We start from the raw sequence: 25,702 nt of genomic DNA on the forward strand, positions 1-25,702 counted from the left end.
AGCTCACACCGTGTCTGAGCAGGGCTCTAAATCAGGTCTCCAGAGGCCCAGCCCCTCAGCCCCACCTTCCAGCCTTCTTCCCTCACACCAGGAGTTCCGGGTTCTTCTCTGGCCAGCGTGGGACTTCAGGTTTTTCCGTATTCGACTGTGAACAGAACAAGGGCTTAGTCTCTTAACACCCCTTCCAATTTTGAAGTGAGGACAGGGTTCACCCCTTACCCGAGCCCTAAACAGCCAGCAGCTCGCTCATCCCAGAGGGTGGGGCCTGTCAGAGTTCGACACCGCGCCCCACACTCAGCCACACCAAAGCCTCGACCCCACATTGGCGAACCAGCTCCCTCACATCTCCTCCACTAGCAACCCGCCTGCGAGGTCCCTCGCAGCTTGCTGTCTACCTGTTAAACTCAATCCCTGTCCCTGGAGTCCGGTGCTCCGCCATATGCAGCCCCATCCCAACGCCCAAAGCCTCGCACCAGGATCCATGGTTCTGTCTCTTCCACTTGCGCTCCCACGTCTGCGAGCTACGGCCCCCGGGCCCTCGACGGCCGTGCGCAGCGCGGTCTCCTCCACAGGATCTTAGGGTCCAGCCCCCGACGCGAAGCTCCGCCCCCAATGGCCCCGCCCACCCACTGCACCCGTTCCTGGCCTTAAGTCGCGGCGCCCCGCCGGGACCCCCGTATGACCCCACCCCCATGGTGTCCTGCAGTGTATCCTTCGGCTCCTGCACCCCACCCCAGCCCCGCTCTGGCCCGCCTGTGGCCACGCCCCTCGCCGTTAGCCACACCCACAGAGAGAGCCCAGCCCCTCGAGGCTCCACCCCCAGCGGCCGTGGGTAGGGTGGCGGCCGGCCCAGCCGGGCGCCCGCTGCCCTCCGCCCTGGGCGCTGGGCCGGAGCGGGCCGGGCACTGCGAGGCAGGGCGAGCGCGGCGGCCCGGGGGCTCGGAGGCGAACATGGCGTCAGGCAGGCGCGCCCCGCGCACCGGGCTGCTGGAACTGCGCGCCGCGGCGGGCTCGGGGGCTGGAGGCGAGAGGTGGCAGCGGGTGCTGCTCAGTCTAGAGGAGGACGCCGTGACCGTGAGCCCCGCCGACGGCGAGCCCGGCCCGGAGCCCGGTGCCCCGCGGGAGCCGGAGCCCGCGCAGCTCAACGGCGCTGCCGAACCGGGCGCCGCGTCCCCGCTGCTGCCGGAGGCGCTGCTGCTCCAGCGGCGCCGCGTGACGGTGCGCAAGGCCGACGCCGGCGGGCTGGGTATCAGCATCAAAGGTGGGCGCGCGGGCACCGAGGGCGCGGGGCGTGGTGTCGGTGGGCCAGCCGAGGGCGCAGGGATTGCGGGGGCTGGCAGCGTATTGAGGACGTGGAGTTGGACGGCTTCTGTCTGGGGGTAAGGGCGTCTGAGAGGACGGAGGCAACCGAGGGCACCGGGAGCGCCAAGGTCGGAGAGGGCTTTGAGGTCTCAGTCAGAGGCACAGGTGTGGAGGGCGTTGCGGGCCTACCAAGGACACGTGGGTGGGGAGTTCTGTGTGGAGATAAAGAGATCTGAGACGGGTTGACTCTCAGGGGTTGCATGGGCATCAAAAACAAGGGGGCCCCAGGAGAGCAAAGGATGGAGAAAGGAGATGGAGGCCTGGGGTGCCACTAGGGCAGGAAGGGGGAAGTCTTCAAGACACGACCGAGGTGGGAGGGAGGAGTAAGGCCTGGAGTAGGAAGCATGGCTGGTGGGGAGATTGGAGATTAGGTGGAGGCACCAGCTGGGCTGGGCTCACAGACCGGGGGCCAGAAAGGACCTAGAAATCTGAGGACCTAGGAAGGCTGTGTACCTAGGTGAAGAGCCCTAACAGCTGGGTTTGAGATTCCTGATGTGAGCATTTCCACCTTGCACAGGATTGAGATGGGCTCTCAGCCCCCAGTACTGGCAGCTTTCTTTAGGGTGCAACCCAGACTGAAGTCCAGAATCAGCTGTGTGAACTTAGACAAGTCATTTCCCATCTCTGAACCTCAGTTTCCTCAACTATATAATGAGGGTAATGATAGAATTGGGATGTTTCTATGAAAATAGGAGTCCAAAGTACTCACCCTGCCAACACATAGTAGGTGCCTGGATAATTACTGCTGTTAGATGAGAGGACAGTGGAGGTCAGGAGAGACTCCCAAAGTAACTAACCTACTGCTAAAAACCCTGCACACCCCAGCTGCTGGGTTCACCATTCTCCCCTGAAGGGATGGGGATGGTGATGACTTGGCCAAGTGCTGTGCCCAGTACTCTAGGCTCATGATCCACTTCATCCTGGCAACAAGTACTAAAAGGTAGGCAGCACAATCCTCATTTAGTAGGTGAAGAAACTGACTCAAAAAAGAAAAATGATTTTCCTAGGATCACACAGTGAGTGAGTGACAGAGCTGGGGTTTGAGCCTCAATTATCAGGCCACTAGACAGTGTCCAGAGGAGTCTGTTCTTCCCCATGGAAGGGCAAACTTCCATGCAGCCAACCAAATAGATCTAAAAGGGGGAAATGGGAAAGCCAGGGAGTGGGTGCCAGTTTTGCCCTCAAACTCCAGCATGGAATAGGGTAACAGATCAATCCAGAAATTGTACACTCAATGTGTTAAAGCAGGAAGGAACGTAGAATTCATATAGAGTTCCATTTTGCAGATAGACAAACTGAGTCTTGGAGAGGAGGGAGACTTTCCAAGGTCACATAAAGTTACTCCTTAGCTTCATACTTCCAGGTGGGAGTAAAGGTACTTTTAGAAGGTGTCAGGGGGAATTCCAGCTCCATTCAATTTTTCATGTATGGGGACTGGGCTCCTTGTTGCCATGGTGACCTTTCCTTTAGGGTCCAGCCCAGTCCAGGGTATCCAGGAATGATCATCAGACTGAACTGAAGTCCCTAATTTCAGGCAGAAGAGGGCAGATAGATATGAATAGAAACTCCTTTCTTTCCTAGGCCTCCAGCTCTGTGCGGTGCAATAAGCAAACTGTTGGGCCTGTGGGGGCATCTGGAGAGGCATTCTAGTCCTACTTCTGCCACCAATTTGTTGGATGACCTTGGAATTATAACCCAGGCCACTTGTTCCTCATCTTTGAGGATGGAACAGTAGTGTGATATCTGAGGGCCTGACTTGCAGTCTACCGTAGGGATAAGAGTGTTGGTTCTGGAGCCAGGAGACCTAGGTTCAAATACTGGCTTTGCCACTAGCCAGCTGGGTGACCTTGGGCAAGGGGCTTCTCTCCACACTTCAATTTTCCCAATAGGAGTCTGAGCATGCCTGTGTGATTGGGGTGTTGTGAAGATGCAATGAGACAAGATTGAAAGCATTTAGCATGGTGCTTGGCACTTGGTATGTGGAACTAATGTGAACTGTTATTAGTGTTTCTTAATTTAAAAGGACATTCAAGAGTTTAGAAATAAAGCAGTCTGGTAAAATGTATTAGGTATGGTTTTGTTTTGTTTTTTTTAAATCAGAGATGCGATTCAGATAGGCTTTGAAATCTCTAGACTTTAAGGCCTTAGCTTCTAGCTTGGGTCCTAGGTTGTAAAGCTTTCTCATTGCTAAAGAGATCCTTTGTGGCTATAGCAATAGGTGACTTCTATCTTTATTCTTGATTAAAGGCTATCAGTGCGTTCCCCCATTATGGGAAAATTGCTTGAAATCCAAAATAAAAAAAGTTATTGAAGTACCTTGTAAGTTACTCAAATACTGGTTAACACCCAAAGCATTTAACCAAAAGATCCATTATAACATTATAAATTTGGAAAATGACTTATAAGTATCATTAGTGTCCTAAACTTCTAAGGCTCTTTTCTGAGATTCTCTTTACTTGCCACTCCACGTTTCCCAGCACTGGGTTGGACACAGCGGGAGACCTTCAGAAATAATTTTGCCTTGATGTGACTTGCAAGTGTTGGAGCGTCTACCTCAGTTTCTTCCTCTTTCTGTGCCTGCACAGGGGGTCGAGAGAACAAGATGCCTATTCTCATTTCCAAGATCTTCAAGGGCCTGGCAGCTGACCAGACGGAGGCCCTCTTCGTGGGGGATGCCATCCTGTCTGTGAATGGGGAAGACCTTTCCTCTGCCACCCATGATGAGGCAGTGCAAGTCCTGAAGAAGACAGGCAAAGAGGTGGTGCTGGAGGGTAAGCACTGGGGACCCCAGGGGTGTTCAGTTCTTCCCTACCTTCCCCAAGCCTCAAGCAGTGGGGGCTGGGAGGTGGGCAGGGTTGAAAATAGAAACAGAACTTGGGGATCTGAGGCAGCGAGGGTGGTGGGGACAGAGCTCGTCCAGAGCCAGGCAGACCTGGACTTCATTCTCTCTCTCCCACTCCCTAGCTCTGTAGCCTTGGACGAGTCATCTCATTTCCTTGTGCCTTAGTTTCCTCAACTGTATGGCAGGGATGTAACTTCTGCCTTACTGGGTTGTGGAAATAGGACCAAAGGTTCGTGGCAGGTAGGATCTGCCACCCAGTAAGTGACTCAGGAGAGGAGAGGGGTGGGGACTGGGGAAGGGGCAGCTAAGATTCTTTCCTGAGGAGCCAGGGGAGCTCTCAACTCTAAGTTCTCCTAGTACCCAGGGGCCCCTAAAACCCTGAGACCCATCTTGCTTTGGGAGAGGACTAGGCCTTTATGTAGCAGGACATTGAATACTTCCAGCTAGGATCAGAGAGAAGTATTAATTTGGGGGGAACCTGGTGGCTCCCCTCCACTGTCCCCTCACTGTGTGGTCTTAGATGAGACCTTTGCTTTCTCAGGGCCTCAGTTTCCCGTAGGTTGTTACAGTCTCTTACTGGGGTGGTCCCACCTCTGCCTTTTGCCAGCTCTATCAGGGGGTTTCTGCTTTGCTCAGCCCTTTCGTCAAACTCCACTCTGTCAGTTGCGGAAGCCGTGGGGGCCTGAGGAATGTGTCTTTGGCTCCCGGCCCAGAACAGGCACAGGGCGGTGGCGGGGGCTGATCGAGAACGCCATGGCCAGCGGAGCTGCTGAGCTGAGCCCCAGGCCCAGATCCACATAGGTTGCCTTTGTGCCCCCAGAGTGGTGTCCAAGAGGCCACAGAAACAAACGGGCTCTGGATCCCTGGGTGATGTTTGGCATTTTCGTGGCCCTGACCTCAATTCTCTCTCATTTTGTTTTATTTTATTTACATTTTGTTATCTATTTAAATGTACTGTGTATCTATTTAAATGTTACTGTTGCATTTAAAAAATATGTGCTTGAAGCTGACTCTGTAGTATTGGTCCCTAAAAGCTTAAATATATCAATCACATTTTAACAGCAAAGTTGAATAACAAGATCACACATAAATGATATGGATATAAGAGACTTTCCCTCCCATATGCCTCATCACTTTGATATTTATAGCCAGTAATGCAGTTTGAACAGTTGAAATTCATCAAAATGTCATATTTTGGTTGACTTGAAAAGCTCTTTTAGTCTCTGCTGTTTGAAAGTTTAGTCCAAAAATGGTAAAATTTCTACAGTAGGTGCATTTCTAATCCACAGCAAGGTCCCCCTCACCTCCTCATCTTTAGGTAGAGAATGCCTCTATCTGGGTTCTCAGTGTGGATCATTCTGAGAAGGTAGCATCTTTGAGTGTGAGACGTTTGAAGCATCTCCTGGTTTTAGGGCTAATACCCAGGCTTTCTGTCTGACTCATTCACTCCATTCCTTCCTCACTAAAGCCAAGAAGCATTTCCAGAGACCTACTATGTACTTGACGTGCAGAGCATTGGGGCAGAAGCTAAACCAGACCCAGGCCCTCCCTGAAGGAGCCCACCATTGAGTGGGGGAGACAAAAATATGAACACTATCTTCTCCACACAAACTACTTAAAAATCAGCATCTAAAACCCTGTCTGCTTTATAATTAATCTGGTCTTGGGCAAGACCCTCATCTCCTCTGGGCCTCAGTTTTCTTATCTGTTGGGGTTAAGCTAGATCAGAGATGACCAACAGCTTTCATTTTGAGTATTAGCTTCTTTGGTGGCTACTGGGAGTTCCATATTTCGGAAGATTGGGAGGTTTTATCTGGATTCAGCAGAAAGGAGCTGGAATTGATTCACAGTGTCTACTTACATAGCATAGGGAAGAGAAATAACATGTGTACCATCCCAGGACTGAGGGTCTCCAGCATTTATGTTCCCTAAGACTTTTCATATGGCAAGATCTTTCCTTGGCAAACTCTGCCCCAGGCTGCTGGGTGGAGCCTGGCCTGCCTCTTGCCCAGCATAGGATTTGGCATATAGTAGGCGCCCTGTAAATGTTAGTAACTCCCCTCCTGCCCCATAGCATTTATATAGAATTGGTATTATTTCCTGCTTAAATGTTTGGTAGCATTCTCCAGGGAAGCTACCTTTATAGAAAGGTGGTTGTTTTGTTTTGTTTTATTTTTTGGCCACACCGTGCGGCATACCGGATCTTAGTTCCCTGACCAGGGATCAAACCCTGGACGCCTGCAGTGAGAGTGCGGAGTCCTAACCACTGGACCACCAGGGAATTCCCGATTTTAATGTCTTTAATAAGGCAATTTATATGATCTATTTTTTTCTTAAATGAACTTTGGTAGTTTATGTCTTGCAAGGAATTTGTCCATTTCATCTAAGTTGTCAAATTTCTTGGCATAAAGTTGTTTACAGTCTTCTGGTATTTATCCTCCCTTTTGGGTGAGAGCCCTCTCCTGCTTTCTGTTTCTCTTCTCCTCCCTTTATACTACTCTACTCAGTGGTTTCAAGGGGACTCTCAGTCTCATGGGGCAGATAGCTGAGCAAACCTACCAGATCACCATCCTGTCATAGGTGCTGAGATGGGGTCTGCCCAGGGGTTGGAGGAGGCAGTGGTCTCCTCTCTCTGGGGGGTCAGGAAAGACTTCCTGGAGGTGGGGATTCTGGCATTTTATGAACAATAAGCAGATGTGGGTATAGGGTGGAGAAAAGGGCATTCCAGGAAGGGGAGCTGTGTGAGCAAAACCGTGAAGGGGTGAAAGGACTTGACTTACCTGGGGAATTGCCTGGGAAGTAATTCAGCTTTCTCTGAGCCTAGGTGTGAGGAAGGGAGCAGAGAAAGACTGATAGATCCTGCAGGGCCTTGAGTGCCAGACTAAAGGAATTTGGAGGGAAACAGCCATTAAAGGGTTTTCAGCAGGTGCTCACATGGTCAGCTCTGGGCTTTATAGCATCAACGTGGTTTGGCAGGAGGCAACAGTAGATGCAGAATGGCAGCAAGGAGGCTGGGGCCATGAACAGGAAGGAGATGGTGGTGGTTTGTCCTAAGCAGGCTTGGATAAAAGGAAGAGTTTTGAGGTTATAGGCTTCTTGTTAGTTTTTTCCCAGCTTTTTCCTAGTTGAAGTCTCTCTCTGAGCGGCTTTCTAGCAGGCTTATAGGAGATAATTCCACCCAAGGCAGTGAACAGGTCGGGGTGAGCACTGGGGTCAACAACCTTTGAATCACACGGGTGATCTGAAAAGCCTGGAAGACATGAGGGAGCTAGGATGTAGGGTTGTGGCTGGTCCTTGAGATTTGGGGGAGTTTGTGGAGATGGGGCAGCTGCCCCAGTCTGGAGCCAGAGCTCTTGGAAGCCTCTCTGGGCCTAGGTTCCTCCTTAGCACCCAATCACTGATCACATTGTTCAGAACTTTCCTGCCCCCATCCCACTTCTAAGGCCACCTCCAAGGGGCCATGGTCTATCCTTTGGATGTGAACTTGGCAGGGCATCTTTCCTGAGGTCTGGGGCTTGATGGGTACAGAGCTCCCCAAGAACATCCTAAAAGGAAAGATGTCATTGGCCAACTGTGGTTACGAGCCAGAACCCTAATTCATGGGCTCAACTGGGTCTCAGCAACCCCAGCCTGCTTTCTGGATCAGATTTTCTTCAGTGAGGTATCTTGAGCCTATTCTCAGCTGCAGGGGTGTGTTTGTGACCAGAGTCTGGGCCCAAGCTTGCAGCCAACACGCCTCTGTCTGCTGCTTAGAGAGGCCCATTGTGTGCGCAGATCTGGAGCCAGGGCCAGCCTGAGCCCTTGGAGACCAGGCCTGGGGGACAAGGGAGGGACAGCCAAATGCCTCCCCTCCCCTCACCCCCAGCGAGGCTGGCAAGACAGGGACAACAGGGAGCCTGTGATGCATTAAAAAATAATACTAAAAGACAAAAATGAATGAAGTCAGTTTGAGTACTTTGTACAAAGTCGAGAAGGTTCAACCCCACATAAAGATCAGGCTTTTGAAAGATACAGACACAGGGTAGTATGTACATAAAAGACACAGAGAATAGTAGGAATTCCTATACTCCTCGTTTTACGAAGTCACCAAGATCTGTTAAGAATCAATAACTTTCTTCAAGTCATACAACTAAGAATTTGGCAGACTCAGAATTCAAACCTAGGTCTGTCTGATTGCAGAGGCCACTATTGACTCTGCCTTGGATAATACCTACCCTACCTCTCATGGTTGCTTGCAAGATTAAAAAGTAGTGCATGTAATATGCTGAGACCAGTGAGCATTAGTAGGGACTCATTTACTTTATTTGCTATTCATTAGGATGAGACAATGCATTTGAAGTTTATGGTACAATGTCTTCCACACGGTAAGTGTTCAATAAGTGTCAACCTTTATCACCATCACATCAGCAGCAGTGTTTTTTTTCTCCAGTAAACTTGAAGGTCTCTGCAGGCAAGAATCACGTATAGTTTGTCTTAGAGCCCCAGACCTGGCACCAAGCCCAGCACATTGGTGAGTTTGGGGGGGAATGATCCCTAGGGGACATCCCTGACCCTTTCTACTTTGCCTTTAACCACCTCAATTGTAGTTGACTTTCCTAAATGTTTAAGATGGGGCTCAAGGCTCAAGCTGGACTTGACTGACTCCTGAGAGTTTTCCATTGTGGGTCCTCTGAACTCCAAGGCCAGGCCCCTGCCAGCTTGTCCTCTGGGAGATGGACACTGCCAGGTGTCCTGCCTGAAATTTGGCTCAGTACATCACCACCATCAAAAATGGGATGTTATTAATGGATGCAGCTAATTTGAGGCCACCCCATTTGGCTTAGCCGAGTGATGCTGTGCCCGAAAGGCGCCTGAGGAACTCCTGTCCTGGGAACAGAGGCATGAATGGAGCCCCCGTCCAGTCCTCCTATGGCTGCAAAGACCTGTTGTTTTAATCACTGTTCTCAGGAAAACATTAGTTTGGCTGCACACACACAGGGCTTAGAGCCATGTGATTCCCCACAGACAAAACTTGGCTTCATCCAGTCCTGGCTTGTTCCCCAGATCTTTGATTAAAATGCTTGTGGGACTCTGGAGGAAGGTTTTGGCCTCAATTAGCTATGTGAGCCTGGCTGCTAGTGGTGGTGGAGGAAACGATAATGTAAGAATGTTAATAATAGTGATGGTATGTCTGCTGTTTATTGAGCACCTACAATGTGCTGGATACTGTGCTGAGTACCTTCCGTGTTTTATCTCGTTGGATCCTCAAAACCACCCCTATGATTCAAGGTACATTATTCATCCCATTGTACAGATGAGAACACTGAAACTCAGAGAGGTGAAGCCATTTGCCCAAGGTCACCCAGGGGCAGGAACGGACTCTGAGGTCAGATCTGTTAGATGTCAAAACCCATATTCTTAAATGTTTACGCTACACTGTGAGTCATGTCACCCATGAGGCTTAGTTTATTTCATTTATTCAACTGTTAAATAGGACAGTTTAACAATGGATTGGTTTCATTAAGTTGGTGTGATTAGGTGAAGATGTATTAGTGAGATTCAAGCTTTCATGCTTGGTATATAGTAGGTGCTCAATAAGTGCTTCTTTCTCCCATTACTAAGATCCTAGTAGGCTTCCTGATTTGATGAGGGCCTTACCTTTGAATCCTGGCTAAGATGGTTTGGAATGTGGTGGTTTTTTTTTTTTTTTTGGAAAAGTTTATTCTTAAATGTACAATAGGTTCCAAGACAACACTTCATTCTAGCTATCAGTGGCAAGAGTTGTTAGGGCAGAGAATGCAGATGCTTAAACAGGAATGGAATTAAGGATCCCCATTGCCTCAGGCACAAGGAACAGCTTGCTTTTTGCCAGATTTCTTAATTCTACTTATGGCCAGGGGGCCTTTCCCTGCGGCCTTCGCTTTTAGCTCCTCAAGTTTCTTCTGGTCCTCCTTCTGTTTCTGCTCGAATGCCTTATCCTCCTCATCCATCTCCTTGCTTGCTTCTTGGGCTGCTTCAGGGGCTTCTTCTTGCCACCTTCACAGCCTGATATGGCACCTGCCACCCCTTCCCCTGACCCTGGTGGTATATTTTGAAAAATAGAGTTTTAAAAAATATAGAAAGTAATATACGCTTAATTAAAAAAAAAAAACCCAGGAGAATGTAAAGCAATTATCTTCTCATAGAGTAATATTACCCATGGCTAATATTTTCACACACTTCTGGACAAAAATTTCCATATTTGTTCTTATCATTGAACAAGTTGAGGACATCTTTCAAACTTAGCACATGTATTTCTGTTTTTTTAAAATTAATTAATTAATTTGGCTGCGTCAGGTCTTAGTTGAGGCATGTGGGATCTTCATTGCAGCATGTGGGATCTTTTGTTGGGGCACGTGGGCTTCTCTCTTGTGGTGGCATGCAGGCTTCAGAGCGTGGGCTCAGTAACTGCGGCACATGGGCTCTCTAGTTGTGGCATGTGAGCTCCAGGGCGTGCAGGCTCAGTAGTTGTGGCATACAGGCTTAGTTGCCCCATGGCATGTGGGATCTTAGTTCCCCAACCAGGGATTGAACCCACATCTCCTGCATTGGAAGGCGGATTCTTAACCACTGGACCACCAGGGAAGTCCCTGTAGTTCTGTTTTATTCTCTTTAATGGTTGCATAATATCCCATTATTGGGATTCAGACATTCATTTCACAAACATTTACTGAGCCCCTGCTCTATGCCAAGACTCAATGTAGGCACTGGGGATATAGCCGTGAACAAGACTGTGTGGTCTGCCAGTCAGGGAGCTCACGTCTTGTATTTAGCATCCCTTACTCATGGGATTCAAGTTGTTCCTAGCATCTTGCCCCATAGACAATGGTGCTGTGACCCCTACGTGCACCTGTGAACATTTATCTGAAGGGGATTCCTGCAAAGGGTATTGCAAGTTCGAAGGGTTCATGTACTTTTAGGATCTTGATTGACGGTGCCCCCTCTGCTTCAGAAGGGTGTGGAAGGTGAGCTTTTATGTCTCAGAGTGTGACAATCCAGGCAGCTCTGCTGCAGGGCCTGCCAGTGGCTGGGAACTATTTATAGTCCAACCTTGCTGGACCAGCAGGACCTCAAGGTCATCCCTTCCAGAGTCTGTTGGAATGCCAAGTCCTCTCCACATCATCCTGGGTGGGCAGGTGGGTAGCCTGGACTTGAATCCTCACAAAGCCTTACTCAGGGAGCTGACATATCAGTGCCAATTACATAGGCAAGCGAACTGAGGCTCAGAGAGACCTTCGGACTTGCCAAGGCCAGATAGTCTCCACATCTGTCTGTCTCCACATCCCGTGCTCATCCCCTTACACTGTCATACTAAGAATAGCAGCAGAAATAATAACCACACTACTATTTATTGAAGACCTATTCTATGCCAGGCAGGGCAAAGTGCTTTACAAGTATTGAATCTCAGTATGCTAGGAGGTAGATATATTTCACTCCCATTATAAAGATGAAGAAATAGAGGCCCACAGAAGTCAAGTCACTTGTCCAAGGTCACAGAGCAAGGAAGTTAAACCCAAGCCTGCCTCACTCTAGTTCAACATTGTCTCCAGCCTGAGAAGCCCCAGGCTTGTCTATATTCGTTTATTTAATGCATTTCTTATTTATTGATTAGCTGGAACTATTCTAGATGCTGGGGATACCCTAATAAACAAGAAAACATGTACCTGCCCTCATGGAACTGACATTTTAGTTAGAGGAGAGGTGCTGTAGACTAGTAAGCAAATGGATAGATCATGTAATTTCAGGCAGGGGCAAGTAAGTGACCACCCACTGAACAGACAAGGAACAGCTTGAATTTAGAGGACAGGCTTTAGCCAAGACTCAAAGCCAAGACAGTCACAAACATTTATTGAGCCCTAGGTTAAGTACTGTGGATACTGTGCTGAACCGGAATGGATGCACCCCTTTCTCTCTGCAACACATATGTTCCCTCCCAATTGTCCTGGGCCAGGTAAATGGTCCTGCCTTGTCCCTGTCCTTCCTTCCTTCCTTCCTTCCTTCCTTCCTTCCTTCCTTCCTTCCTTCCTTTTTCTTCCTTTCTTTTCTTTTCTTTTCTTTTCTTTTCTTTTCTTTTCTTTTCTTTTCTTTTCTTTTCTTTTCTTTTCTTTTCTTTCTTTCTTTCTTTCTTTCTTTCTTTCTTTCTTTCTTTCTTTCTTTCTTTCTTTCTTTCTTTCTTTCCTTCCTTCCTTCCTTCCTTCCTTCCTTCCTTCCTTCCTTCCTTCCTTTCTTTCTTTTTCTTTCTTTCTTTCTTTCTTTCTTTCTTTCTTTCTTTCTTTCTTTCTTTCTTTCTTTCTTTCTTTCTTTCTTTCTTTCTTTCTTTCTTTCCTCCTTCCTTCCTTCCTTCCTTCCTTTCTTTCTTTCTTTTTCTTTCTTTTCCTTCCTTCCTTCCTTCCTTTCTTTCTTCCTTCCTTCCTTCCTTCCTTCCTTCCTTCCTTCCTTCCTTTCTTTCTTCCTTCCTCCCTCCCTCCCTCCCTCCCTCCCTCTCTCTCTCTCTCTCTCTCTTTCTTTCTTTCTTTCTTTCTTTCTTTCTCTCTTTTTCTCTCTCTCCCTCCCTCCCTTCCTTCCTCCCTCTTCTTCCTTCCTTCCTTCCTTCCTTCCTTCCTTCCTCCCATCTGGCCATGCCACATGGCTTGCAGGATCTCAGTTGCCCAACCAGGGAAGGGATTGAACCCAGTCCATGGGCCACAGTAGTGAAAGCTCGGAATCGTGACCACTAGGCCATCAGGGAACTCCCTGTTCCTTGTGTTTCTAGTGGAATCTATTCCTGGTTCCTTGGTGTCAGGGCTGGCTTCTCTCCTTGGCGGAGTCGGAATTGGGCCCTCTGGAAGGGGCAGGGTGTCCTGTATGTGTGTCTGTTTCAACTTCCCTGAGGAGGAAGGGCCCACATATCACTGCTTTACCAGGCTCCTGGGCCAGAGGTTTGGCTGCGGAGGGTGTGGACACCAGTTGGGTCTATCCTTGGAGTCTCAAGAATGCTGGCCACAGGACCATGGTCCTGCCCTCTGCTCTCCAGACTACTGCCTTTGGGCAGCCCCACCCTGCCTGGTTGGGTGACTCAGGCAGAAATCAGAGCAGGGAGGAGGCCTTAGAGCTGGACTATTTATGGCCACACTCCGGGGCCCTCAGGCCCCCACCCCCACTCTGGGACAGGCCCATTGGTTTGTGAAATGCAAGCCCTGTTTGCATTTCACAGCTGGTGTGCTGTCCATTTATAGCATGTTCCTGTGGGAGAGGAGGAGGACCCACTTCCAGGATGGCCTGGGTGAGCAGGGCCTCTAGCAGTTTCTCTGGCTTCCAAGCTGACAAATGTTCATTTGCTGATCATGTAGCATCGGAGATTCCTGCTGGATTCTAGGGATACAGAGACGAGTCAGTTGAGGTCCCTGCCCTCACCGTGTCTTAGCCTGGAGGAGGACACAGACTCCCACATGGACGCATAGGGAAATGGGGTATAGGAGACTGTAGACGTGATGGGTGTGGAGGGTCCAGAGTGGGCCTCTGGGAAGGTTTCCTTGAGGCGAGTTGTCTGAGCTGAGCCGGGACCTCCTGGGCTGCAGCACCTTCTCCCTCCTGCTAAACGAACCTATCCTGCCCTAGTGTTCATTTCTCCATTCATGGAACCCTGACTCTGGGTTCGAATCAAGCCCTGTTTCTGTCCTGTAGGAGCTCCCATACTGGTGAGAGAGACAGTCCCAGCACACAAAATCACAGCAGAGTTCTAAGTGTGAGCAGAGTCTGTGCCACATGTTTTACATCATCTCATTTAATTCTGATGTCTCTTTGAGGTAGACATTGTTATGCAAATTGAGGGCCAGAGAGGTGAATTACCTTGTCTATGGTCACACAGCTGGACAGAGCTGGAATTCAAATCCTAGAGTGCCTGTCTCCAAACCATGTGCTAAGGGCATTCTTTGCAGGGGAACTGCATTTTTAAAGGCATTTGGGAGCTCCTACAGCTTCTGAGAGCTCTGAGGAGGCCAGTATGATTGGATTAGAGGGTGAGATTGGGGATGCAGCAGGAGGTGAAACCAGTGAGGTAGGCAGGGCCCAGGTCCTGGAGAGCCTTGCAGTTGGGTGAAGGGTGCAGGGAGCCAGGGCACGGCTTTCAGTCGGGGAGCAGAGTGGCGTAGTTAATTATAGTAGAGAGAGAGATCAGTTGCACCCTGAGTGGAGGTGGGGGATGGGTGGGTGCTGTATTAGGATGCTTTTGTCTACAATTAACAGGAACCCAATTCAAATAGGTTTAAACATTGAAGAAAATATGTTTTCTTCCAGAATACCTAAAGTCAGCATGGCTCCAGGGTAGATTAATTTAAGGCCTCACCATCCTCAATGTGTGGACCCCAATCCTGTGGTCAAAGTGACTATCATTGCTTTAGGACCAACTCCCCCCTCCCAGCAACTTCTAAAGGCTAGAGGAGAGGAAGGGAAGGGAGTATATTTTCCCTCACAGCTCATTGGACAGAACTGTATCATCTGCCCCTTTCTAAGCCAATCGCAAGCAAGAGGGATAGAATGATCATGATTTGCTTTGACCAATCAGTATTTCCCCCCTGGGTTGGGGAGAAGCCCAGCCAGGGCTCAGTGTTCTGTTAACAAGGCGAAAAAAGTAGGGGAATGGTTTGGCTGCCAGGTAGGCTGTGATGTGTCCCACCTCCATCACCCCTTGAATCATAGTCCTGGAGTGACTCATTGCTGTGATGGTGAGGAAGAGTCATTTTTAGTCTTAGTTCCTAATCTTCAGACTTAGGCTTAGTTCTCTCAAATCTGCTCTTGTTTTCAACGTAATTTCTCTTTCAACCCCAATAGGGCTTATAACTCCCTCTCTCTTTCACCCCTATTTGCCTTGGATCCTATCTGAGCCTCAGGGGCAGTCTCCTGCGACAGAAATAGCTTCTTATCTGGTTCTTCCAAGGAGCTGGGCCAAGAACTGCTTCCCCACCCCTTCCTGGTCTGCCTGCTCACAGGCAGAGCATACTAACTGGGCCTTGACTGCAGATGTCAGATGCCTAGCAAGCCAGATGGCCATGGGGGTACGAGTGCCTGAGAGGAGCGGAAGGGAGGCTGCCCAAGGGCTAGCAGGCATAGGCACCCTTCAGTAGGGCAGCAGAGGGGACAGCCTGGCTGAGGGAAGAGATACCAGTGCTTGGACAAGACTTTTAACGACCTTGACCTACACACTGTTCTCCTAGTAGCTCATTTCAGAGACGAGACTGCTGCTCATCAGAATTGGAAAGAGTCCAGATGTTGGGACAGATGTGGCAGACACTATTGATTGCCTGCCTTCCAACCATTTCCCCATCTTCCATGCTACCAGAGCCTGATTTAATTGGGTGGGAATATGCTTAGCCCCAGAGGCTGAATTGTGATTGGTCTGAATCAATCATGACTATTCCCTCTTACTAATGATTGTGTTAGAAGTCGGCATGCAGCCCAGTCAGGCCAATGAGATATAAGGCTTCATGGAACTATTTACCTCTGATAAGATGGAGGTGTGAGGAGACAGCTCTTTTCTGCCTGTCTCCTTCCTTCCTGCTTTGGGTTTTGTCATGTAAGGAATGATGGGCTTGAGCCTGTTGCAGCCATCCTGTGGTCATGAGAGGAAGGCCAAGAGAATGGCAGGGATGCCTATCCAGGATCCAATGTCATTGAGCCACTGAACCAATCCTGAAATTGCCTTCCTCTAGACCTCTTGTTACATGAAATCATGAATATCTTTATTGCTTAAGGCACTGTTATTATATATTCTATTGTTTGCAGCCAAACTCAACTAATTGATAGAGCAAGAATGCCAAAATGTTTTATTAGCAATCAGCTTTAATTGATGGGAGATGATCAATAAATGCTATGATTGATTTGTGATGTCTTCCTTGAGCAAGGGATAAAGAAGTGGTACAGTGCAAGTGTCACATGTTTACCATCCCATTCCTACCTAGGGCCAGTCCAACACCTGGCACATGGTAGGTGCTCAAGAAAACTGACTTGTCTCTGAATCTCTGCTCCCACCAAGCTCTTCTCAGATCAGCCCTGTCATCGTGTTGCCTTTCACTTCTAGCTGCCCTTTGTTAGTGACATCTTCCTTTTCTCAAAAGGCATGGAATCCAGGCCCCAAACAAGACTCTTTTGGTTGCAAATATCATAACTCCTGTTGGGATGGCAGCCCAACTTTTTAAAGGAGTATCAGAAACCAGAACATTAGCAGATGCCTGGCAGGGCTTTCCCTCTGTCTCTCAACATACATCTCCACTGATTTTCTCTCCCTATAAACAAACTCTCCTTTTCTCTGTCCTTGCAGCAGAAGGTGGTTGCCCCTATAGCATTCAAGTGTGTTCAAGACACTAGTCTAGGATCTCTCGACAGTCTCAATTTGGGTAACCTAGTAGGGGTCAGGTGTTAACCCCTGGTCCAGCTAGCATAGCCAGGAGGGCAGGATCACATATCAGAACATGACTTTATATGTCAGTTAGGCAGAGGAACTCAATAAAAAGTTCAGTTCCTCTGAATTTTGTACCAGCCACATTGCAAGTACTCAATAGCTACATGTGGCTAGTGGCTACTGTATTGGACCATGTATATAGAGAACATTTTCATAATCATAGAAATCATTGTCTCTGTTGGACAATGGTATTCTGGAAGGAGTCCACTATACCCATTCAGTGATGATTGGTCAGAGCTAAGTGTGCCCCTAGACATCTATATTTGGGTTAGGGTACAAGTTGTGCTAAGGTAACCAGATCCCCATAAAATACTATGGCTTAAATGTAATAGAAGCTCCTTGCTTTCTTAGGTAACAGTTCAAATCTGACATGGCATCTCCAAAGTGTCAGCACCCATTTATTTCTGTTTGTTAGTCAGCCTTTTCGAGTGTGGCTCATGTTCTCCTGGTCAAGATGGTGCCCCACCAGGCTGTGTTCTAGCCAGCTCAACTTGTCAAGGGAAAAGACAGGGAAAGGAAGGGCGTGCCCCTCTCTCTAATGGGCAGAACTTGGTAGCTGCACACATCTCTTCTGCTCTCATCTTATTGGCCAGACTTGGTCACATGGGCACTTACAGCAAGGGAACCTAGAAAATGAAGTCTTAAGTTGGAAGATTATCACTATTTTTTAAAAATATTATTTATTTATTTATTTATTTTTATTTTTGGCTGCATTGGATCTTCATTGCCACGTGTGGGCTTTCTCTAGTTGTGGGGAATGGGCTACTCTTTGTTGTGGTGTACAGGCTTCTCAGTGCTGTGGCTTCTTTTGCTGTGGAGCATAGGCTCTAGGCATGTGGGCTTCAGTAGTTGTGGCACGTGGGCTCAGTAGTTGTGGCTCACGGGCTCTAGAGCGTGAGCTCAGTAGTTGCTCCATGGTATGTGGGATCTTTCTGGACCAGGGATCGAACCCGTGTCCCCTGCATTGGCAGATGGATTCTTAAGCACTGTGCCACCAGGGAAGTCCAGGTTATCACTATTTTGGAGGAAAATTAGCAGCTTCCACCATAGGGCTATCTCATGCAACCCTTCCTTTTTTGCAGATGAGAAGACTGAAGAGATAGAGGCAAACAATGGGACAGTGGCAGAGCAGTCCCATCTCCTGACTCCCGTCTTGGTGCTCTATCACTGCCTTGCTGCAGCTGCTGCCCATTCCCTTTAAGCAGCCACCCTGGAACCCTAAACACTTAAACTTACGTGGTTAGAACTTAGCCATGTGGCCACACCTAGCTGCAAAGGAAGCTGGGAAATGTAGTCTTTCTTCCAGGTGGCCTTTGGTCTATGAACCAGGGAAAAAGTGAGAATGCATGTTGGCATGCATCCAGAATTTTCTACGATGCTGCCCTGTCAGGGACTTTAGCCTAGAGGAGGAGAGTGATAATGGACATAAATTAAACTTTTAATGAATTAGTGATAATTGTGATGTGTGCTACGTGGGAGCCCATGTCACAGTGGTAACTGCTGACCTCTCCCCTAACCAGTCAAGTACATGAAAGAGGTCTCACCATATTTCAAGAACTCTGCCAGCGGGAACTCGGTTGGCTGGGACTCACCTCCTGCCTCACCCCTTCAGCGGCAGCCTTCCTCCCCTGGCCCCCCACCCCGGGACCTCCGTGATGCCAAACGCATGTCCTTGAAGATGGCATATGTCTCAAGGAGGTGTACCCCCACTGACCCGGAGACCAGGTAAGCCTGGCATAGGGGGCAACTCAGACAGACATGCCCTCGTGTTTGTTGGTGGGGCCAAAGGAAAGACTCCCTTGTGTTGCAAGTGACAAGCACAATGCCCGAAGGTAGTAGGCGCTTAAGAAATATTTGTTGAACGGATGCAAGAGTGAAGTTATGGGGATGGTGGTATGCTTTGTTTCTCTCTTCTTCCTCTGGGCAGTTCACATCTGAGGAGGAAATTGGTCTGCGTGGGAACCCTGGATTCCAGTCTTGGTTCTCCTTGAACTAGTCCCTTTTCTTCATTAACCTTTAGATTCCCCTTTGTGAAACAAGAATATCAGACTCAGTGATCCCCTCAAGTCTCTTCCAACTCTGCTGACATTCTGAGACGTCTGGTAACATTCATGCCAGGGCCATGGAAGGTTACCATCCCTCACATGTGTGCAGCCCTTAACACTGACGTTAAGACTGGCACCAGCCAACATTACTGAGTGTTTCTCATACACAGTTTAATTTAACTCTCACAGCAACCCTATGAGCAAAGTCCTATTACTTCACCCCCATTTTGTAGATGAGGACAGAGAATGGAAATAACCTGCCCAAGATCACACAACCAGGAAGGGAAGGAGCTTGCCTCTTCCAGGTAGCCCTCTTTGCTTCAGAAGCTTCAGGTGCCTGAGTGATGGTGGTGGTGAATGCAGTCTATGTTGACCAAATGGGGTGTGCAGTCTTGGGGTGGTGTATATATGGGGTGGGCATAAAAGGCTTGTGCTGTCAGTCCGAGTGACAGCCGAGGTTCAAGCCAGGCCAGTGCCCAGCGTGGGCCCAGAGGGCTGATTAATTTTCAGCATCTAGTTCTCCTGGCCCTACTTGATGCTCCAGCCCCAGGCTGCCCCCATGAGGCAAGAACTAGTGATTCACAGGTCACTTGCAGGTGCTCCCCTGAAGGGCCCTTTCGTGTTGGGTGAAGGTGAGGTGGTATCTGTCCTTCCTGAGACTCTTAGAACTTTAGGTTAATTGTGGTTCCCAGCCTGATCCCAGACATCACCCGAAGCATGTGTGTACATGTATTTCTACGTGTGTGTACATATAGATGGCATGTAAATGCAAGTGTTTGTGTGTATATGTGAGCATTTGCACAGACAGAGGTGTAGATTTGTGCACATGTGTTTGTGTGAATATTCGTATATGTATATGTGTAACTTGAATATAACTGGGGTTCTATACCAGCCCAACATCCCACTTAAAGGAACCCAATCTAGTAACCAAAATGTAATGAAAAATATTTTGAAATTTTACTTGGTGTTAGGATTACACTGGGCTGCAAGTGTCAGAAATCCCAACAAGAAATGGCTTAATAAATGAGGATTTAATTTTTCCACATGTTTAAAAAAAAGTCCAGCAGTCAGCTGTTTTGGCTGCTATTGCTGCTCAAGAATGCCCTCAAGACATCAGTCTTCCAGCTTCTTATTCTGCCATCTTTTTAAATTAAAAAAAATTTTTTTTTGACTGAGCTGTGTGGCCAGGGATCCTGACCAGGGATTGAACCAGGACCCTTGGCAGTGACAGCATGGAGTCCTAACCACTGGACTGCCAGGGAATTCCCCTTCTGCCATCTTTATTGTGGATTTTCTTCTTCTTGGAAGCAGAGTGGTGCTTGCACCTCCAAGCATGTGTCCATATTCCAGACAGGATGAAGGCAAAGGACAAAGGAACTTTTCTCCCAGTATTTTGTTCTATTGCTGCATAACAAGCCATCCTAAAATTTGGTGACTTAGAAGATAACAGTTTATTATTTTTCACAATTCTGTAACCTGGGCTGGCTTAACTGGCTAGTGCTTCTGTTCCACGTGGTAGCTGCTGCGGCTGGAAGTCCAAGGTGGCGCTTCACTCACGTGCCCGCTGCCTCAGCTTGGGTGGTTGGAACAGCTAGGGGCTGGCTAAGCATTGCTCGTTCAGTATGACCTTTCTATGTGGCTAGCTAGTTCTCCCTCTCGGGTGGCCTCGGGGTAGCTGGGTTTCATGATGGCTTGGGCATGCCGGAATGGCACTTCTGCCACATTTTATGTGTCAAACCAAGTCACAGGGCCAACGAGAGGAGAAATAAGCTCGACCTCTTGATGAGAGAGGTGCACTGTGTGTATAGGGAGGGATGCATTTGGTGGAGGCCACCTTTGGAAACTAACTACCACAGCTAGGAATGCTTTACCTTTCATTTGGGAAGGGGCACCCTCCCCAGAGTTCTCTCTCTCATCGGTCAGAACCAGGTCCCCGGCCAGCGCCCACTGCAAGGGAGCTCTGTAGTAGAGGAAGGCAGAGGGAAGGGCACTGGAATGATGTGTGAGTGGAATGATGTGTGTAAGCCGTTCTCCAGTTTCTGCCCCACTTCACTGGTTACGGAAAAGCCAAAGGGGAGTGAATCTTTAATGTCCCACAAAACATTTGAAAGTCCTCTCCCTGTCACTAACTCCTCTTGTACCTCCCCGAAACCTTCCCCCTATACATGCCTCTGTGTGTGTGTGTGTGTGTGTGTGTGTGTGTGTGAGTGAGTGTGATAGTCTCTTATCCCGAGGTAAGAGAGATAAGATAGAGGAGCCCCACGCGGCTCCAACAACTGTGGCTGGAACCCCGCAGTGAGTGTCGCTGCTGGTTCTCTCACGGACATCCCCTGTGGTTGCTTCTGGTTTTGCAGTAGAAGGGGTTTCTTGGGCCAGATTTCAGGGTTGGGCATCTGCTGCCCAGTGGATGGGCCCTCCTCTCCGCCTCATTTGTACCTGCAGGTATCTGGAGATCTGTTCAGCAGATGGCCGGGACACCCTCTTCCTGAGGGCTAAGGATGAGGCTAGCGCCAGGTCATGGGTGGCTGCCATCCAAGCCCAGGTCAACACCCTGATGCCCTGGGTCAAGGACGAGCTGCAGGCACTGCTGTCAGCCACCAGCACAGCTGGGAGCCAGGACATCAAGCAGATCGGTTGGCTGACTGAGCAGGTGCCTGCCGGGCCCTGGACCTATCCTCCCCTCCCTTCCCCTCTCCTGGATCTGGCCCCAATCCCTGACCCTCACTGCTTGACCCCATCTTGGCCCTCTGACCTCTCCCCTCCCCGTCCCTCCTCACTGCTGCCTTGCTCCCTGCAGCTGCCCAGTGGGGGCACAGCACCCACCTTGGCTCTGCTGACTGAAAAGGAGCTGCTCCTCTACTGCTGTCTCCCCCAGACCCGTGAGGCCCTGAGCCAGCCGGCCCGTACTGCCCCACTCATCACTACCAGGTATCTGTGGACTGGCAGGACTGGGTGTCCCACCTGAGCTTGGGGGGGTAATGCAGATGGGCCTCCAAAGATGGGGACTCCAGCCCCATCCTGCCCTGAGTTATTCCCGAGGTGGCCTGAAGGAAGTCTCTGCCCTGTCTGGGCCCTGGTTTCCTCATCTGTAAAAGGGGGACACAGAACAGAAGGATATGTGGTCCCACCACTCACTTATTCATTGCTGCCTGCTCTGCCAAACCTTGTGCTGCGTGGTTCAGGTGACAAAGAGTCCCCAGAGTCTCTGCCCTCAGGGAGTACCTAGCCTGGCAGGGGAGGCTGACCCAGAAACAGCCTTTACAATGCAGAGTTGTAGGAACCACTTAACTCTACCTGGCCTGGGGGATAGGCTTCAGGCAGAAGGTGACATTTGAGCTGGCCTTTGACAGATGAGTAGAAGTTTGCTATTTAAGAAAGGGTGGAGAAGCATCTCACACAGAGGGAACAACATAGTCAAAGGTACAGAGAGGCATGAAGGGCTCTCACACGTTCATGGAGCTATGAGTGGGCTATGACCAGTGTGTAGAATCTCTGCAGAAAAGGGAGAGAAATGAGGCAGGAAGTTGGCAGGGCCTGATCTTGCAGATCCTCTATTGCCTGGTTAAGGAATATTAGCCTTATCTTAAGAGCTATGGCAGACTTGAAGAGTTTTATAGCCTGGGAGTGAGGTGGCTCTTTGGGTTGGGTTTTAAAAGAATCCGCATGGCTGCCACGTGGAAAATACACAGGAGGAGGGGGATGGGAGCAGTTAAGCAGGAGGGATGGTAGAGGTGGGTGGAGGCAGCAGATGGAAAAGAAAGGCCGCATTTGCATTGGAAAACACATGGGTGGTAAAATTAACTGGGCTTAGTACTTGCCAGATGGGGAGGGTGAGGGAGGTGTCCAGATGAATGGATGAATGGGAGGTTTGGCACTTGTGTCTGGGTAGGCAGTGGACTGGGGGTGGGAGTGCCAACCCGGAGGAGGTTAGAGCAAGATGCCGAATTGAGTACAGAGTGTGCGGGGAACAGGTAGGGAGCTTGGGTAGGAAACTTGGGGGCTTGTGGGTCTGTAGCTGAGGGCTGCAAAGTGGGGGACTGGGTATCAGAAGCAGCTCCAATGGGGAATGAAGCTATGAGAGGAAGTCTGTGGAGTTAGGAGCAAAGAAGGCTGAGGGACAGAACTCTGGGGTCTGCTGCTCAGAGAGGGGTAGGGAACTGCCCAAGGTTACACAGCAAGTGAGAGTCAAGCTGCAGGGTCTGGGCCCATGTTGTCCATGTCTCCTCACTCTGGGCTCTGGCACACATGTCAGGAGCCTGCTGTCATGAACTGTCTGCCTAATCAAGTGATTCATTAATTCAGGCCACAAATGTTTACTGAGCACCTACTATATGCCAGGCATTGTTTTAGTTGCTGGGAATATAGTGGTGAACCATTAGACAAAAATCTGTACCCTAGGTGATATTCCAGGGAAAAAGACAATCAAAAGGCAACTGAAACAGTATAAAGTAATTATAACTTCTGGCACCATAAAGAAAAGGAAGGCTAGTGAGTGATAGGGAGGGGTACCGTTTTAGACAGAGAGGTCAGGGAAGGCTTCTCAGAGGAGACGGCGTTTGAGCAAAGGTCTGAAGGAAGTGAGGGAGGGAGCAGTGCAGATAATCAGGGAAGCGCGTGCTCGGCAGAGGGAACAGCAGAGCTACTGAGACAGGAGTGTGCTTGGTGTGTGACGACACCGGAACGGCTGGAGCTGAGGGGGCAGAGGGGAAAGCAGCAGGAGATGGTCTCCTGTGAGTCAGTCAGGGGCCGCCTGGAAGTCCTGTTCTTCCCAGGGTCCCTTCCCAGGTCACCGCCCCCCTGGCCCAGAACTACTTCCCTGCTGCCTGAGGCCTCATGCGTAGCCCTCTGCCCCCTGCCCCCAGGCTGGTGCACGCAGGCCCCTCCAAGGGCGCGGTGCCCTACGATGCAGAGCTCTCTTTTGCCCTGCGCACGGGCACGCGCCACGGTGTGGACACTCACCTGTTCAGCGTGGAGTCACCGCAGGAGCTGGCTGCCTGGACCCGCCAGCTGGTGGATGGCTGTCACCGGGCCGCTGAGGGTGTGCAGGAGGTCTCGACAGGTGGGCTGGGTGGATCTAGGAGTGCCTTTCTGGTAATGAGCCTCTTATCCCTAGGGGCGTTCAAGTCTCCTTCTTTAGGGTGCTTCAGGAGGGGGAGAGAGCGTGGGATTTGGGGTCTCTGAGGGCCCTCTGTTTTGGATGTGCGGGTGCCCTGGTAGGTAGTGAGACTCTTTTCCTGGGGGTTTTCTTGTCCCAGCTTTGTGACTCTGCTGGTGAGGATATGAGAGATGGCACTTGGAGTAGGGCTGCCAGAAAAAACACAGGGCACTCACTTAGATTTGAATTTCAGGTAAACAACAAATAAGTTTTTAGTCTAAGTATGTTCAAATGACCCACTGCTTATCTGAAATTCACATTTAACTGGGCAAGTCTGCAGGCCTCTAAGGTCTCCAAAGGCCATGCTTGGTGGGTCTGCTGATGCCTTTATAGGGAGTGGGCCTCCTGTCCAAGGCAGAGTTGAAGCTCCCCCTCTCCACCTTTGGTGCTGCTGGCAGTGGGGCTGGCAGTGGGGTATAGGTTTTCTGTCTGCTCATCCTTCTGTATTTCAGAGTGTGGGTGACTCTATACAGGGTGGGTGTACAAATGGCATTGACAGGGAGCCTCCCACCCCTGGTGGCATTCAACTCCCGCTTTTGGAGCTGGCAGTGGGGGTTGGAGGTAGAGCTTGTGGTCTCTGAGGTGTCGCTGTGCTGGTGCCCACGCCCTCCCTGCAGCCTGCACGTGGAACGGCCGTCCTTGCAGCCTCTCTGTGCACATTGACAAAGGCTTCACACTGTGGGCGGCTGAGCCAGGGGCGGCCCGAGCTGTGCTGCTCCGACAACCCTTTGAGAAGCTGCAGATGTCCTCAGACGATGGTGCCAGTCTCCTTTTCCTGGACTTCGGGGGCGCCGAAGGAGAGATTGTGAGTGGAGGGGGTATGTGGAGCGGGGGGTGACGCTCTCCTGGAGCCCAGGCTGGCTGGGGCTCCTGACCCTTCTCTCCATCCACTCTGCAGCAGCTGGACCTGCATTCGTGCCCCAAAACAATGGTCTTCATCATCCACTCCTTCCTCTCGGCCAAAGTCACCCGTCTGGGGCTCTTAGCCTAGAGGTCTTCAGATGCATAAGCCCTGAAGCGGGGGTGTCCACCAAATGGCCTGACCTGGCCCTCCGCTGATTGCCTGCTTACCACTAGGCTGAGGGAAAGGAGAGGAAAGGATGCAGAGACCCAGCCCCTGAGGGAGTCTGGGATAGTCTTGGGGACTGGGACCCAGACTCAGGGCCCAGTGGATCCTGCCAGGGATGGGGTAGCCTCCCTGCTGCCCCCCCCCCCCCCACCAGTGCCTTTTGTGGAGAGATATTTCGTGTACACAGAAGCCATTCCGAGCCTGGGACCTGCCTCTGTGGGGATCCCGACCCCAGCTAACAACTGCCGGGCCTTGTAGGGGCCCCCAAACTGTCCCCAGAGGCCCCACCTGAAGCTGGAGTTCCCAGGGGTCCGTGGCAAGAGAAAGAGGAGGAGCCTTTCTGTTCATTTCTCCCCTCAGCTCCACCGCCTTGGGGCATCTGGTTTTTCTCTTCATCCTCTCTCTCTCCTCCTTACTCTTGGATAAATAAACAGCCTGTGAACACAGAGGCAGCCTGGCCCAGTGTCTGTGGTTTGTGCCTTGGCTTGTGGGTCCTGTGGTGACCCCTGTGGTCCCAAAAAGGACCAGACCCAGGACTGGAGCCCCTTTTCCTAGAGAAGAGCAGACCTGTAACCATAGGGCCAAAAGAGTCGATTGGTTATCTACTATTGCAGAACAAATGACTCCAAAATTCAGCAGCTTAAAACAATAAACATTTATTATCTTTCAAGTTCTGTGGATTAGGAATTTGAGAGGGGCTAAGCTGTTCTTGTCTCAGAGTCTCTCATGAGATTATAGTTAAGGTGTCAGCTGCACTCATCTGAAGGCTTGACTG

At 50.0% G+C, this 25,702-nt stretch overlaps 1 protein-coding gene across 1 annotated transcript; it reads left to right on the forward strand.

Moving 5' to 3' along the window:
• Positions 1-831: 831 nt before the first annotated feature.
• SNTA1 (syntrophin alpha 1) lies at positions 832-25,385 on the forward strand. The gene is made up of 8 exons (XM_057701494.1): positions 832-1,261; positions 3,948-4,133; positions 18,179-18,383; positions 21,146-21,353; positions 21,501-21,631; positions 23,566-23,762; positions 24,476-24,663; positions 24,757-25,385. The coding sequence occupies exons 1-8, from the start codon at positions 952-954 to the stop codon at positions 24,847-24,849; spliced, it is 1,518 nt and encodes a 505-aa protein (XP_057557477.1). The 5' UTR covers positions 832-951; the 3' UTR covers positions 24,850-25,385.
• The last annotated feature ends 317 nt before the right edge of the window (positions 25,386-25,702 follow it).

The sequence above is a fragment of the Hippopotamus amphibius genome, chromosome 12 (genome assembly GCF_030028045.1).
Source record: "Hippopotamus amphibius kiboko isolate mHipAmp2 chromosome 12, mHipAmp2.hap2, whole genome shotgun sequence".
In the NCBI taxonomy this organism is placed as follows: Eukaryota; Metazoa; Chordata; class Mammalia; order Artiodactyla; family Hippopotamidae; genus Hippopotamus; species Hippopotamus amphibius.

What these genes read in the sequence shown, in the direction of transcription:
- SNTA1 (XM_057701494.1), top strand. Translation starts at nt 952, where the DNA reads ATGGCGTCAGGCAGGCGCGCCCCGCGCACCGGGCTGCTGGAACTGCGC. An exon ending in GCCCCACTCATCACTACCAG is followed by an intron (nt 21,632 to 23,565) that starts GTATCTGTGGAC and finishes CCCTGCCCCCAG; the next exon opens with GCTGGTGCACGCAGGCCCCT. An exon ending in TGTGCAGGAGGTCTCGACAG is followed by an intron (nt 23,763 to 24,475) that starts GTGGGCTGGGTG and finishes CCCTCCCTGCAG; the next exon opens with CCTGCACGTGGAACGGCCGT.